At 40.7% G+C, this 13,840-nt stretch overlaps 1 protein-coding gene across 2 annotated transcripts; it reads right to left on the bottom strand.

Annotated features, from left to right (window-relative positions):
• Nucleotides 1-1,710: 1,710 nt before the first annotated feature.
• LOC124141317 (serine/threonine-protein phosphatase 6 regulatory ankyrin repeat subunit C-like) lies at nt 1,711-12,143 on the bottom strand. Of its 2 annotated transcripts, XM_048402326.1 has the most exons (12): nt 11,985-12,143; nt 9,705-9,832; nt 9,080-9,169; nt 8,040-8,096; nt 7,452-7,520; nt 6,754-7,155; nt 6,542-6,582; nt 6,226-6,310; nt 6,042-6,104; nt 4,804-4,875; nt 2,482-3,710; nt 1,711-2,280 (listed from the first exon to the last, which is right to left on the bottom strand). In XM_048402326.1, exons 2-12 carry the CDS (start codon nt 9,796-9,798, stop codon nt 1,852-1,854), a joined length of 2,631 nt encoding a protein of 876 aa, XP_048258283.1. In that variant the 5' UTR covers nt 9,799-9,832; nt 11,985-12,143; the 3' UTR covers nt 1,711-1,851. The 2 variants fall into 2 exon arrangements, with proteins under 2 accessions (XP_048258283.1, XP_046365241.2); XM_046509285.2 differs by having other exon boundaries at nt 1,711-3,710; nt 11,985-12,142.
• Nucleotides 12,144-13,840: the final 1,697 nt, after the last annotated feature.

The following is a 13,840-nucleotide window of genomic DNA, read 5'->3' as shown; positions in this document are numbered from 1 at the left end:
GCGTATCTCCCTCATACAGAACCGATGTGACATGGTGTGATGTGCGTATCTCCCTCATACAAAACAGGTGTGACAGGATGTGATGTGTGTGTCTCACTCATAGAGACCAGATGAGACAGGGCGTGATCTGTGTGTCGCTCTCATACAAAACCGATGTGACAGGGTGTGATGCGCGTATGTCCCTCATACAGGCCAGATGTGACAGGATGTGGCGTGCGTATCTCCCTCATACAGTCCAGATGTGACAGATTGTGATGTGCGTATCTCCCTCATACAGAACCGATGTGACAGGGTGTGATATGTGTATTTCCCTCATACAGGCCATATGTGACAGGGTGTGATGTGCGTATCTCCCTCATAGGGATCATATGTGACATGGTGTGATATGCGTATCTCCCTCATACAGACGGGATGTGTCTGAGGCCGTACAGGCCAGATTTGACAGGGTGTGATGTGCGTATCTCCCTCAAGCAGGCCAGATGTAACAGGGTGTGATGTGCGTATTTCCCTGATACAGACCAGATGTAACAGGGTGTGACTCGCATATCTCCCTGAAACAGAACAGATGTGACGGGGTGTGATGTGGGTATTTCCCTCATACAGAACCGATGTGACAGGGTGTGATGTTCGTATCTCCCTCATACAGCACCGATGTGACAGTGTTTGACGTGCATATCTCCCTGATACAGAACAGATGTGACAGGGTGTGATGTGGGTATTTCTTCGATGAAAATCAGATGAAACAGGGTGTGATCTCCTTCATAGAGACCAGTTGTGACACGTTGTGATGTGTGCATCCCTCTCATACAGACCAGTTTTGACGTGCGTACCTCCCTCATATAGACAAGATGTCACAGGGTGTGATGTGGGTATCTCCATCATACAAAACCGATGTGACAGGGTGTGACGTGCGTATCTACCCAATGCGGATCAAAGTTGTTCTGGCGTGATATGTGTGTTTTATTTATACAGTAGTATTGGTTTCTTGTTTCCCGGCAGAGGCACAGCAATATTCCAAAGTGGTCACTGAAGTCTGGGAAAAGGAAACGAGCGAGTGAAAATGTCCTACAAATCAGAAGTTATAACCCATGATGTACGTGTATACATTCTACACACCAAATGTAACAGTGTGATATACGTGTCTACTTTGTACACACCAAATGTAACAGTGTGATATACGTGTCTACATTCTACACACCAAATGTAACAGTGTGATATACGTGTCTACTTTGTACACACCAAATGTAACAGTGTGATATACGTGTCTACTTTGTACACACCAAATGTAACAGTGTGATATACGTGTCTACTTTGTACACACCAAATGTAACAGTGTGATATACGTGTCTACATTGTACACACCAAATGTAACAGTGTGATATACGTGTCTACATTGTACACACCAAATTAACAGTGTGATATACGTGTCCTATCGATACAGACCAAGTGTGACAGGGCTCGATAATGCATGTATATATCTCAATCATGAAACAAAACATGAAATAATTCAACCCACTATGTTTAACATAGTGAATAACTCTTTGAGACATATTGATGCAAGGCGTTGGCATTTCCAGTCTACTCTCACCACCACGAATACGGTTGACCTGCAACACTGCACACCTCAACTTCAAATCTGAACCTGTTGATAAGGTGCCGTTATAGCAAACTGACGCCTTGTTAATGAATTGAAACATTTATTTTATCCCGTACATGAACTATAAATACATTGAGGTAAAAATGACATTTATCTTTGTACAAACATTTATCACAGACGGCTCTGAATGATGAACACTTCCAGAGACAATCCGACATCAGCCCCTTAATATGGCCCTGAATAGTTCTCCAAACTCAAAGCAGCGTGTCAGATCTAGCTCTAAGAATCTTCACTATAGCGCCTTGGTTGTATCTCAGTGCAATCTGCAATGGCGTTTCACCTCTGTTGTTTGTGGCAGATACTTCTACAGCTGACTCTGAGAGAAGTCGGTTTACAATTCCTACTGTCCCTGCGTATGCAGCATGGTGAAGGGTGTTGTTACCGTCATCATCCACTGCTGACAGACTACATCCTTTACCCACCAGGAGATCGAAAACCTTTTGATTACCCATCTCTGCTGCAGTCATCACCGGTGTTCTCCCAAACCGGCCTCGGCTCTCTATGTCAGCTACCTTGTGTGTGATGAGATACCCGACAATGTGCACATTGCCACTAACACAGGCAAGGTGAAGTATGTTGTTACCTCCATCATCCACTGCTGACAGGTCACATCCTTTACCCACCAGGAGATCGAACACCCTCTGCTGACCCTTCTCTGCTGCAAACAGCACCGGTGTTCTCCCTACCTGGCCTCGGCTCTCTTTGTCAGCTATGTTGTGTGTGATGAGATACTCGACAATGTGTACATTGCCACTAAAACAGGCAAGGTGAAGGATGTTGTTACTGTCATCATCCACTGCTGACAGGTTACATCCTTTACCAACCAGGAGATCGAACACCTGCTGTTTACCCGTCTCTGCTGCAAACAGCACCGGTGTTCTCCCAAACCGGCCTCGGCTCTCTATGTCAGCTGTGTTGTGGGTGATGAGATAATCGACAATGTGCACATTGTCACTAAAACAGGCAAGGTGAAGGATGTTGTCACCTCCATCATCCACTGCTGACAGGTTACATCCTTTACCAACCAGGAGATAGAACACCTGCTGTTTACCCTTCTCTGCTGCAAACATCACCGGTGTTCTCCCTACCTCGCCTCGGCTCTCTATGTCAGCTATCTTGTGTGTGATGAGATACTCGACAATGTGTACATTGTCACTAAAAGAGGCAAAGTGAAGGATGTTGTTACCTTTACCATCTACTGCTGAAAGGTTACATCCTTTACCCACCAGGAGATCAAACACCTTCTGCTGACCCTTCTCTGCTGCTGCCATCACCGGTGTTGTCCCAAAGTTGCCTCGGCTTTCTATGTCAGCTGTGTTGTGTGTGATGAGATATTCGACAATGTACACATTGCCACCAAAACAGGCAATGTGAAGGATGTTGTTACCGTCATCATCCACTGCTGACAGGTCACATCCTTTACCCACCAGGAGATCGAACACCTTCTGCCGACCCACCCATGATGCACACATCACCGGCGTTCTCCCAAAATTGCCTCGGCTCTCTATGTCAGCTATCTTGTGTGTGATGAGATGCTCGACAATGTACACATTGTCACTAAAACAGGCAAGATGAAGGATGTTGTAACCTCCATCATCCACTGCTGACAGGTCACATCCTTTACCCACCAGGAGATCGAACACGTTTTTATTGCCCACAGCCGCCGCCTTCATCACAGCTGTTCTGCCATACATGCCTTTACTGTCAATACTGACTACTGCTGTAAGATATTCTGTGATATCAGTATTACCACTTAAACATGACACATGAAGGATATTGTTGCCGTTGTCTAACACTGCTGAGAGATTGCACCCTTTCTTCACCAACACATCAAATATGTCTTTTCGACCTGTATTGGCTGCAAGAAGCACAGGTGTCCAGCCACCCTGGGATTTGTTATTTATATCTGCAGAACCAGTTGACAAAATGTTCTTTACTATCTCTAACTTTCCCTCCCGACAAGCCTCATTCAGCATGTGGTTCCTGTCATAGTAGATCAGCTTCATGTTGCCCTCTTGTATCTCCCACTTGGACGTTAGGTGAGGCATCTTCCCTGGAAATTGTCAAGTGTATTTGAAATAGAATGTTTGTAAATGTCCCTTTGTGACTTAAGAATCTAAAGGCTGGCATACATTGTCGACGCATTAGCATCGTTACTCAACGGTTGAGAAGGTTTGTTAAGATGGGCTCCAGAAAATATTCTTATTGTCAATCATAAGAAAATGGGATATGTTTCCTCGGAAACAGAATAGTGTTGAACTGACAAAAAATACAGTTTAATTTTGCGTCTGATACTTTGTTTCATTTGACTAAGAGTTTCCTTTAATCGGACGGACGGTCGAACGGACAGGGGCAAACGGACGGCTATCGGTCGTTCTTATTACTTTACAGACAAACTGGATATGCTAAAACATTCTCTTTGGAAATAACTATATAAGCGGCTGAAATTAACCTCATACATTTTATCAGTCACGCGAAACATTTATCCGTGGACATACTATACTAATAAGTTTGTAGATACTTGTAAACACAGGGGTCCATTAGACCATTTGTAATGATAATTCAATGATGTCATTTGTATCTAGTTGTAATCGTCAAATTATTGATAATTTGGGAGACACAAATAAACGACCATAACATTTTGTGAGTATAGCACATAGCATCTGTTCCAATGCATGAAAAACACATGTCAGTGTTCATGCCAAGTCTATCTTGTCATCACAGCGTGATATCAGCATGTGAGTTCAAAATCAACCCACTATTTAATTGAACAAAATATAAGACTATGCCTTTATAATAATTCATTTGGGTGAACTTGGCAATGTGTATGCAAACACTTGTAACATCTACATACAAGTGATTTCTACTCATTAGTGTAAACTAAGCAGTAAAGCTGCTAACTCTCTCTACAACATGTTCATGTACGATATATCTTCTCCTGAGAGGGAACTAAGCAATATATGTTTCCTATCTATGTAAGTTAATATCAAATCTTCCTGCGACAACATGCACGACAGATCAGCTCATGAAAAGGAACTGCGAACTGGACATGCGAATACAGTTCAATGTATTAATCACTTCCATGACATGCTATCGGAAAAAAGAGTCTTGATTTGTGAAGGCATATATATAGCTGTAAATCCCACCTTCTGTGTCCGACCTGTGTCCACCTTCTGAAACTGCGTCTGAAACCGACTCCGTATCGCCTTCGCCTGAATCTGAAAACAAACATCAAACTGTTGAAAAATAACTATATTTAAGCTACAAATACATGCACACAAAAACACTGGTGTTTATGGCTGTGTATTCCGTTCACGATCCTCATCAGCAATCAAGACACAAGCAGTTTAAAACAACAACATCAACTAGTGTCCTAAAGTACTGTGTAAGAAATGTATCTTTCCGTATTGCTCAAACTTAGAGAAGCTGCGCTGGATTCTGGAAGAGTTTAGAAAACCATTTGTTATTCCCTCACGTAGAAGATTACGGCATAGCAAGAAAGCTGCACTTATGATTCTGTATTTAAAATCGCTTCGTTCTGTGATGTTATTATTATTTGTCTCTAGGTGACGACCGCCTCCGTTGTCCAGTGGTAGAGCGTACGCCCGGGTGGGGAAGGTCCGGGGTTTGATCCCCGGCCACGTCATACCAAAACACGTTAAAAAGATGGTACTTGTTGTTACCCTGTCTGGCGCTAAAACAAAGACTGGTCGGTGTACTGTGGCTGAATGGCGTATTCAAGTTAAACTGCTGCATGGTATCTCAGAGGGCTAGCCCTATTAATCGGCATCAGTCCGGACTAGTATACGCAGCCACAAAAATACATACGTGCATGTACGTAGCTATATAAGATCCATAATCTTGGATGCTTCATAAATATGTGGTGACAAAAAATACCATTGACATAACAGCTGATTGTCTGAGTGAAAATTTTCAATATCGTCCTTAAAACAGACATGTTAGTGGTTGTTTAACATGTGTTAAAACTTAAAGCTTAAACCCACAGGAGTGCATTAACATGACACCAGTGCATGGTTGAGTGACACGGTCAGAGACAATTATAGTTTTTGTCCAGAGTATGGAATGTATGTTATCTATTCCATCAGCGCATGTCATACTGACACCAAACGGTCACACATGGATTAACATTACGTGCATATGATGGTTAAACTGGTGACAAATGAATAACAACAGAAGAAAATGTTTCATGTTGTGTAACATTGAGCCATGTATCAGGATGTGTTTTCTTTGTTCGTTGCAAGGACATACACTCTGACATATGACATCTGCAATTTCAGGGCTTGGATTTAAATAGAAATTAAGATGTGAGTCATCATCAATGATAGCCGATCCCAGCGTCAAAATAGCTGGCATAAACACTCACAGTGTCCGCTGGTTTCAGACAGGGAAGGGGCGTCAGATCGCATCCAAAGCATCATCCTGGTTTCTGAAAAACATAACTTGACCTGAACTATGCATCACGCAAGTTGTTTTTATCAGGGTCATTCAATCGTACTGTTTGTCAGTTACTGAAGGAACAGAGTGAATACAAACACGAGCGTGTGTACCTGCTTCTGCATTTTTTTCGAGCTCTTTAACTTTTCGCTCCAAGTCTGTTATCTGGTGTTGCATGGCATCAACAACTTCACGATGCTGAAACAAATTTCAGATAAAATTACATATGTGTAAGTAAATGATATTCCACATCATGTTTTTTCAAAACTAAGTAAAAGGTAAGGTAACATAAAACATCACATACATGGACTAAACTTATTTAAGATCTCAAACAAGAACTTAATGTTACTTAGTAATAATAAAATAACTACTATCCATAGTACATGAGAAATGCCTGGTCTCTGATCTCTGGTCTTAGGGAAAACATACCTTTAGTCCAGTCACACTGTCTATGTGAAGATCGTCATATTCTGGAAAGAATGAACAAAACCAGAAATAATACTTGTACGTCAACACTTTAGATTATACAGATATATATTTGATATATTCAGTTAATAAGGATTAGTAGGTTGTGACAATGTATCCATATTTATAGCTTTTCTATATTCAAACATGTAATTTTGTCCGTGGAAATAATTTACCTGATTCAACTGGATTTGTTGATTGATTTGTTTTTCGCATTTCAACATTTATTTCGATATCTCTGACACTGGTATTCATTGTGTGAATAAATTCAAGAAGCATAGGCTTGACTTGTGTTTGGTCCTTCATCATCCTCAGAGCATCTTCTTCAGTTTCGTGCATAAATACAAATATCAAACTTCCGTCTTCCACACTTTCCAAGTCAGTATTATAGGTGCGTCTGACCAAGTTCAGCAGGTTGTTGAGTGGTGTGACTACTATATCTCTTGTTAACAGTAACACAATTTCCCCCATCGCAGAACAGATCCAAGTTGTCTTTCGTGTGTGGTTGTATTCAGAAAAGTTGTAGTAGTATTTTCGTTCAACAGTTTCAGTTATTTCTCCGCGCTTCATCCTCGTAACTGAAAATGAAGTATATATGTTCATATATTTCACATACTAAGTAACATCAACTTCGTCCTGTTAATCATTATTGTGTGTACAGGTATCGGTACGCTGATGAACTAAGACTCTGTTGTTGTTGTTGTTGTTCCCATATTAAAAGAACACTTGTGATGAATCCTCTATAAATAACTTCAATAAATGATTCTGCATATTAACTTTAATCACATTGTACTGCGCTGTGACTATTCCAGGGTGACTATGCATGCACCACCATCCCCAATTCTCCCTTTTGTTATCTGTTTAACATACCTACCTTTTTCTTCCAATAAATACGGGACTACATCTCCATGGTGAGCCTCATAACGATCGTGTCGCCCCTTATCTGCAATATACGATTATCCACGTCAGTTTTTTGTACCCTTATCATGTACTATAACCTATAACCTCATGTACGCAGTGATATACCATACACAGAAACATCAAGTGTGAAATGTAAAATGTAATTCGCAATGAACAAAGATAACCCATTTCACAGCCACCAATAAAACAACATTATTATATACATCAGTGTGAAAGACTGAGTATTCTGAATTTGAGAAAAGTCATATTTTCATTGCAGTGAACATAACACTTGATATTTCACTGCAATGATCATAACACCTTCACCGAACTATTGTCATTCCCTCCCCCCCGTCACTCGAGATGAGAGAAACATGATATTCCACTCGACACTTGAAATATCCACTATTTACACAACAAATTAAAGTTACATTCCTTGTAACTTGAAATGTACTTTTTCTAATCCTTCTCTGTATTCGATCATATATGCACTACGTGTCTTGGTCCAGTGCCACGCCTATTGGTCTAAAATACACATCATCATGGACTATTCCAATCCTACCTGCTGGGGGGGAACTGCTGTGGACGTGGACATCTCCATGAATGACGCCAGCTTGTACTGAGAAGAAGAGTAGAAAGATTTCAGTAACTCTCAAAATATAATAACAGTAACGCAATATAAGAGTGGACATGAATGATACTATACAGTTGACAGGTTTGAAATGTGTACGTTCTTCCCTCGTTAAAGTACAGAATTTGAATGTCTCCTGCAACTGATTACACATTATTTCAATGATAGACATGATTTTCCATTGTTAGTGTTTCTTTGGAAATTAAGTATTGTCCTGTGAGTTAAATAGGTAACATCATGGCTTGTATGGGTCACGCGATGCAAGAACATGAGACTAGAAATGAACACAACTGCCAATAGAAATAGTAAATATTGTCAACATATTTCTCCTAACTGAAACATGTTTTCGATTACTCTATGTATATGAAGCATAAATTTAACGTTTTCAAAGGGTCCGTATGTACAGAAATATCCATCAATATTGATGTCACTCGTCATTTCAACACAACGAATTTTAATGAGAGACGTCACGAGACGTTTGGCCGAGAGCTGGAGGTTGTGGTTCTAAATACCCTGATCACCTTCGGTGTTGTGGATAGAGCGTCTGCCGAGAGAGCGGAAGCTCGGGGCTTCGATCCCCTGGTCGCGTCATACTAAAACACGTTAAAAGATGGTACTTGTTGTTTCCCTGCCCCGAGCTCGGCATTAAGGGGATAAAACAAAGGCCTGGTCCACTCAAAGTCAGTATACAGTATCTGAGTGGTGTATCCATGTTAAACTACGGCATGGTATCTCAGCGGGCTAGCACTATAAAACCAGTATATATTAGTACGGACTAGCACAAAACCAGTATATATTAGTACGGACTAGTACAAAACCAGTATATATTAGTACGGACTAATGCAGTCAGCCACACATGCACAGATATGTATGCACGCTGCAAGCATTGTCAACATATTCGCTTAAAATTTACAAGGGTGACCACAGACAGATGCAAGGTAATGACAAGACACTATGAATACATGCATCACCTTGACATCTGGTATTCTTCAGTCCTGTTGCCTCAAGATTTTCAACCTTGCTTTGACCTGTAGCGCCAGTAACAGAGACAGCTGGTGATTCTGTAAAATAGGTCTTTCAATCACAATTGGCTTTCATACTGAAATATCAGTTAGTCATTAACATATTCGTTTTTAATTTTTACACAACTGTGGATAAATATCAGGGTAAGGCAGTTACATTTCAGGTCATCACTTAGTCTGTCCGTATTGAGGGAAATACATAATGATTCATCCGTAAAGAAAATATGAAAATATTCTCCGTTAAGCTTACATACAAGGAGACGGAGTGAGTGCAGCTCTCAACAATATTCAAGTTATATCACAGTGTGTCAGTGGAGTGTTGCAAGTTTCAAACGTTGACCACCTTAGTGAAAGCCAAGAGCACGGGTATGGTGCTGACAAACCTAGAAACATAATTCGGACCCACAATCATAAGTTTCTGGCGCACGAGAATTGCACAGCGAACTGCAGCTCCTCAGACGACAGGGTCAGCCGTGTCCAGGTAAGGAGACGGAGGTGCATGCAGACATATCAATAATCACGATTACAATAACCATACAAACAAAGAATCATAAGATAAGTATAAGTAGATAACCTGCTCCAGGATTGCGAGCTGTCTGAGGTGAGGGAGCATCATGGCTTTCTCCTCCTCTGTCCGGAGGGACGTGTGTTGGGCTGTTCCTCTTCATAACTTCATTGAGGGGACCTTTGCAGATGGCAGTCCTGAAGACAAAACGTTCACTTACATGTACAACACTTGGGTGATATTGCATATAAGAGATATGTCAGACTAGAAATTGTGAAGGATTATTTTTTACTTATCCTCTTATTGACGCGGCCCATGCAGAATAACAGCGAGGGCAGTCAATTAAGGTCTGAGATAGCATGTCGCACTATAACAACAAACACATTTTACCGATCGTCCTTGCGTGATCCCCTGTAACTGTTTATCCACTGAAACCGGTTTACTACACACATACAGTCAAAACGAAGTTAAGATTAACTGGGTCGATATTGTTCAAGGTTGTATAGACATGGCTTGGGTGGCGTGTTGAAGACCCATAAAGTGTCATAGTAGCAACACACCATGTACACATCTACTTGGTTGGACGCTGTTCAACATATAGATCTATTTTTATCTGACATTTTATTATGGCAAACAGTTAATTACTTCCTCCGGCCAAGTACTCACTGCGTTATCATGTACCCTCGCTATGTTCCCCCATAACAACTGCAATACATTGTGTACAATGGTCAATGCACATTTCTGTAATAGCTGCTTCTGGACTTGAGCTTGGCTATCATATTCCAATCAGGTTGATTCCGATTGATTTCAATAAAGTGAAAAGGAAATTGGCTTGTAACCTGTCCTTTTTTGTAACAAATTACCTGGAAATTGGTGTCATGTCAAAATGAACAATATAGATACATGACAATCTACAACTTACGGTTATCCATTCAATCCCCTAACGAACACGTAAGAAGTTGATCTCAGTTAGAAGACAATGTAGCCACTATATTTTCAATAACCGTCGTTTGTGTTACTGAATGTTGCAGTGACTTTCATAGCCACGTACCTGTATGGCCGCCATTGCCACTCACATAACGGTTGTATAGAGACGAGGACCTGACCAAGATTACACTGTGATAACGCAATCTCTTCATGGACGAAATACTTCCTTGTAGAGGCAGACAGTGTTGATCATGGCGACTGTCACCACCCAGTAATAATACTGTAAGCGGGTGATATACCAAGAATTGACAACAGTTGAATCACGTAGGGTTTTTCACCTGTACCAAGTTTCTATGTCATAACATGACTGAACTACTGTTCAAACAGAAAATATAGCTTTAACTCACTCAAACACACACATAATCGTACAGGGTACTGTGGTGGTATACCCTATACTTGGGAAAACAGTTTCGCATTGCTGATCTCCACAGATTATTAGTTGCAGTCACCTAAAATACGTTGATGGGATTATTGTTTTCCTGAATATAGAAAATGAACAAATAGCACTACTTCCCGTGTTCTGTTATCGTTAAAGTCATATTTAATGCATTCAAAATACACTTTTTATATTCCTAATTAAGTTATTATCCCCTATACTTGGGAAAACAGTTTTGCATTGCTGATCTCTACAGATTATTAGTTGCAGTCACCTAAAATGTGTTGATTGGATTATTGTTTTCTTGAATAAAGAAAATGAACATACATGAACAATATGAACGTATTGAATTCACCTCGTTAAAGGCATATGTAATGCATAAAGGAATATGTATGAAGATGTTTTTCATAAGTACAACTATGATTAGGTTGTATTTATTACTCTAGTTGCAATGGTTTGACGACAATACTGGCTTCAAAGTGGCAGGCTGGGCCCTGTTCCACAAAGTAATTGTAGTGCTAAGATGATAGTTACTCCCATGTTGTAACCTAGACTTACGACATATGACCGCTACGATTGCTTCGTGGAAAGGAGCCCTTGATATAACATATCATTATAAAATTATAGCTGCATTTAAAAGACATCTGGCTATATAATATCACAGACATCAGAAGTTCTTACTGAAATGATGAGCTGTATATATGAAATAACCGCTCGAGCAATAATCTATGCTCTAAATGTGGCGTATCAAGTTATAAATAGTTGCACTCAACGGAGTCATCTGGCTTCATAATATCACATGAATTCGAATTTTGTACTGTTATCAGGATAAAGGAGTTTGAGTTACGGGTCTGGCACTTAGAAATCGTCTACATGCATTTCATCTGTATAATTTGCTTGTAACCTGTGTTCTTTTGAAACAAATCACCTTGAAATTGGTGTCAGTCATAATTATAAGCGGACATACATGGCAATCGTCAACTTACGGTTATCCATGAATCCCCTTAACGAACACATTGGTAGTAGATCTTAGGTAGAAGACAACGTAGCCACTGTGTTGCCAATAAACGTCGTTTGTGTACTGAATGTTTCAGCGCTGTCAGAGCAACAGACCTACTCAGATAACGAGTGTACAGAGAGGACGACCTGACCAAGATTACACTGTGTTCACGCAATCTGTTCATGTACGAAATACTTCCTTGTAGATACAGACAGAGTGTTATCTTGACGACTGTCACCACCCAGTTGTACTATTGTAAGCAGTAGAAATACCAAGAATTGACAAGCGGTTATTGGAAACAGGTTTACTAAACACGTACAGTCAATACAAGTTTAGATTAAATGGGTCGATAATATTCAAAGTTGCGTGTAAATGAGTTGGGTGGCGTGTTGAAGACCCTTAAAGTGTCATATTAGCAAAATATCATGTATACGTGTACTTGGTTTGAGACTGTTCAACATTTAGATATATTTTTATCTGACATTTTATTATGGCAAATAGTCAATTATAGTCTGGAAGGTAATTTAAGGTACCGACGTTTACTACAATTTCTGAAAAACTATCGGACCTACTAAAAGTTGGTATGAGATTATTAAACAGTCATACATAACTGGATATTACATTTAAAGACAATCGGTGCATGAATAAAGAATCTATCTATTTAGCTATCACAAAATTTCATCAACAACCAGACCTGTTCGTCACGGGTGGAACGAGCATTCATTAAAACAGCCATCTGCATAATGCTACCCCTACGTCACTGGGCCATATGACACAGTTGAACCAATCAACTCAACTCGAAAGGGTGCACGGGAATCACGCACACACGAATACGGTGATAGCTTTGGGCGTCTCAACGTGCGTGACTCCCATGTTGTAACATAGAATTACGAAATAGGAGCGCTACGAACGCTTCGTGGGAGGGAGCCCTGGATATAACATATACTGCATTCAAAAGAAACAGGTTGGCTATACTATCACAGGCATCCAAAGTTCTAACTGAAATGGTGAACTTTATATATGAAAAACCCTCTCGAGCAATTGTCTATGCTCTGAATGTTGTCTATCGAGTTATAAATAGTTGCATACAACGGTGTCATCTAGCTTCATAATATCACAGGAATTCGAATTTTGTACTGTTATCGGGATAAAGGAGTATGAGTTACGGGTCTGACGATTAGAAATCGTCTGCATGCATTTCATCTGTATACTCGACGGGCACCTGTTGTGTCGCCCCTAACAAATCGTCACATTCTACACAGACGTCAATGGTGTACACAACGTTGAAACTGGAGTAACATAGCTGGACATATGTTATGTTTTCAGAAGAGTCCCCGTTTACTTTGCACTTCCTTTGAAGGCGTGCTCGTTTCAGGTGACGTCCAAAAGAACGTCAAGTCAATGTCAACCTGACACAGATTTGGCGGTGGATCGATTATTGTGTGGGGTGGCATCACTTTGATTGACCGAGCCCCTCTACCTATTGTGCAAGGAAGGGTCACTGGACAGTACTATCGGGACAACACATTGACACCCTTTATTATCCCGTTTGCAAGGCGTGGGGTCGATGTTTTGCCTTTCAAGAGGACAACGCCAGCGTTCACCGAGTACGAATCATCAATGCTCACCTTCTGCAGCACATACATAGAATGCAATGGCCAGCAATGAGCCATGGCCTTTCCCCGATTGAATAAGTTAGGGACATGACAGGGAGACATGTCCAGGCGATGCAAGAGGAGTGAGACAGACTCCTTCAAATCGCCTCTCACACGCAGTATGCCTGTTAACGTGAATGTATGTTTGACAAATTGTGGCAGTATTACGAACTACTGATCCAAAAAC

Source organism: Haliotis rufescens, unplaced genomic scaffold (assembly GCF_023055435.1).
Source record: "Haliotis rufescens isolate VD_foot unplaced genomic scaffold, xgHalRufe1.0.p SCAF_25, whole genome shotgun sequence".
NCBI lineage: Eukaryota > Metazoa > Mollusca > Gastropoda > Lepetellida > Haliotidae > Haliotis > Haliotis rufescens.
This window is presented reverse-complemented; position numbering and strand designations above follow the sequence as displayed.

Bases quoted from the DNA above. Each gene is read 5' to 3' on its own strand.
- LOC124141317 (XM_046509285.2), bottom strand. From the start codon at position 9,798: ATGAAGAGGAACAGCCCAACACACGTCCCTCCGGACAGAGGAGGAGAA. The intron at 8,097-9,079 runs GTGATGCATGTA...TCTTCTTCTCAG, and splicing joins GAAGAATACCAGATGTCAAG to TACAAGCTGGCGTCATTCAT. The intron at 7,156-7,451 runs GTAGGTATGTTA...CTTCATTTTCAG, and splicing joins GTATTTATTGGAAGAAAAAG to TTACGAGGATGAAGCGCGGA.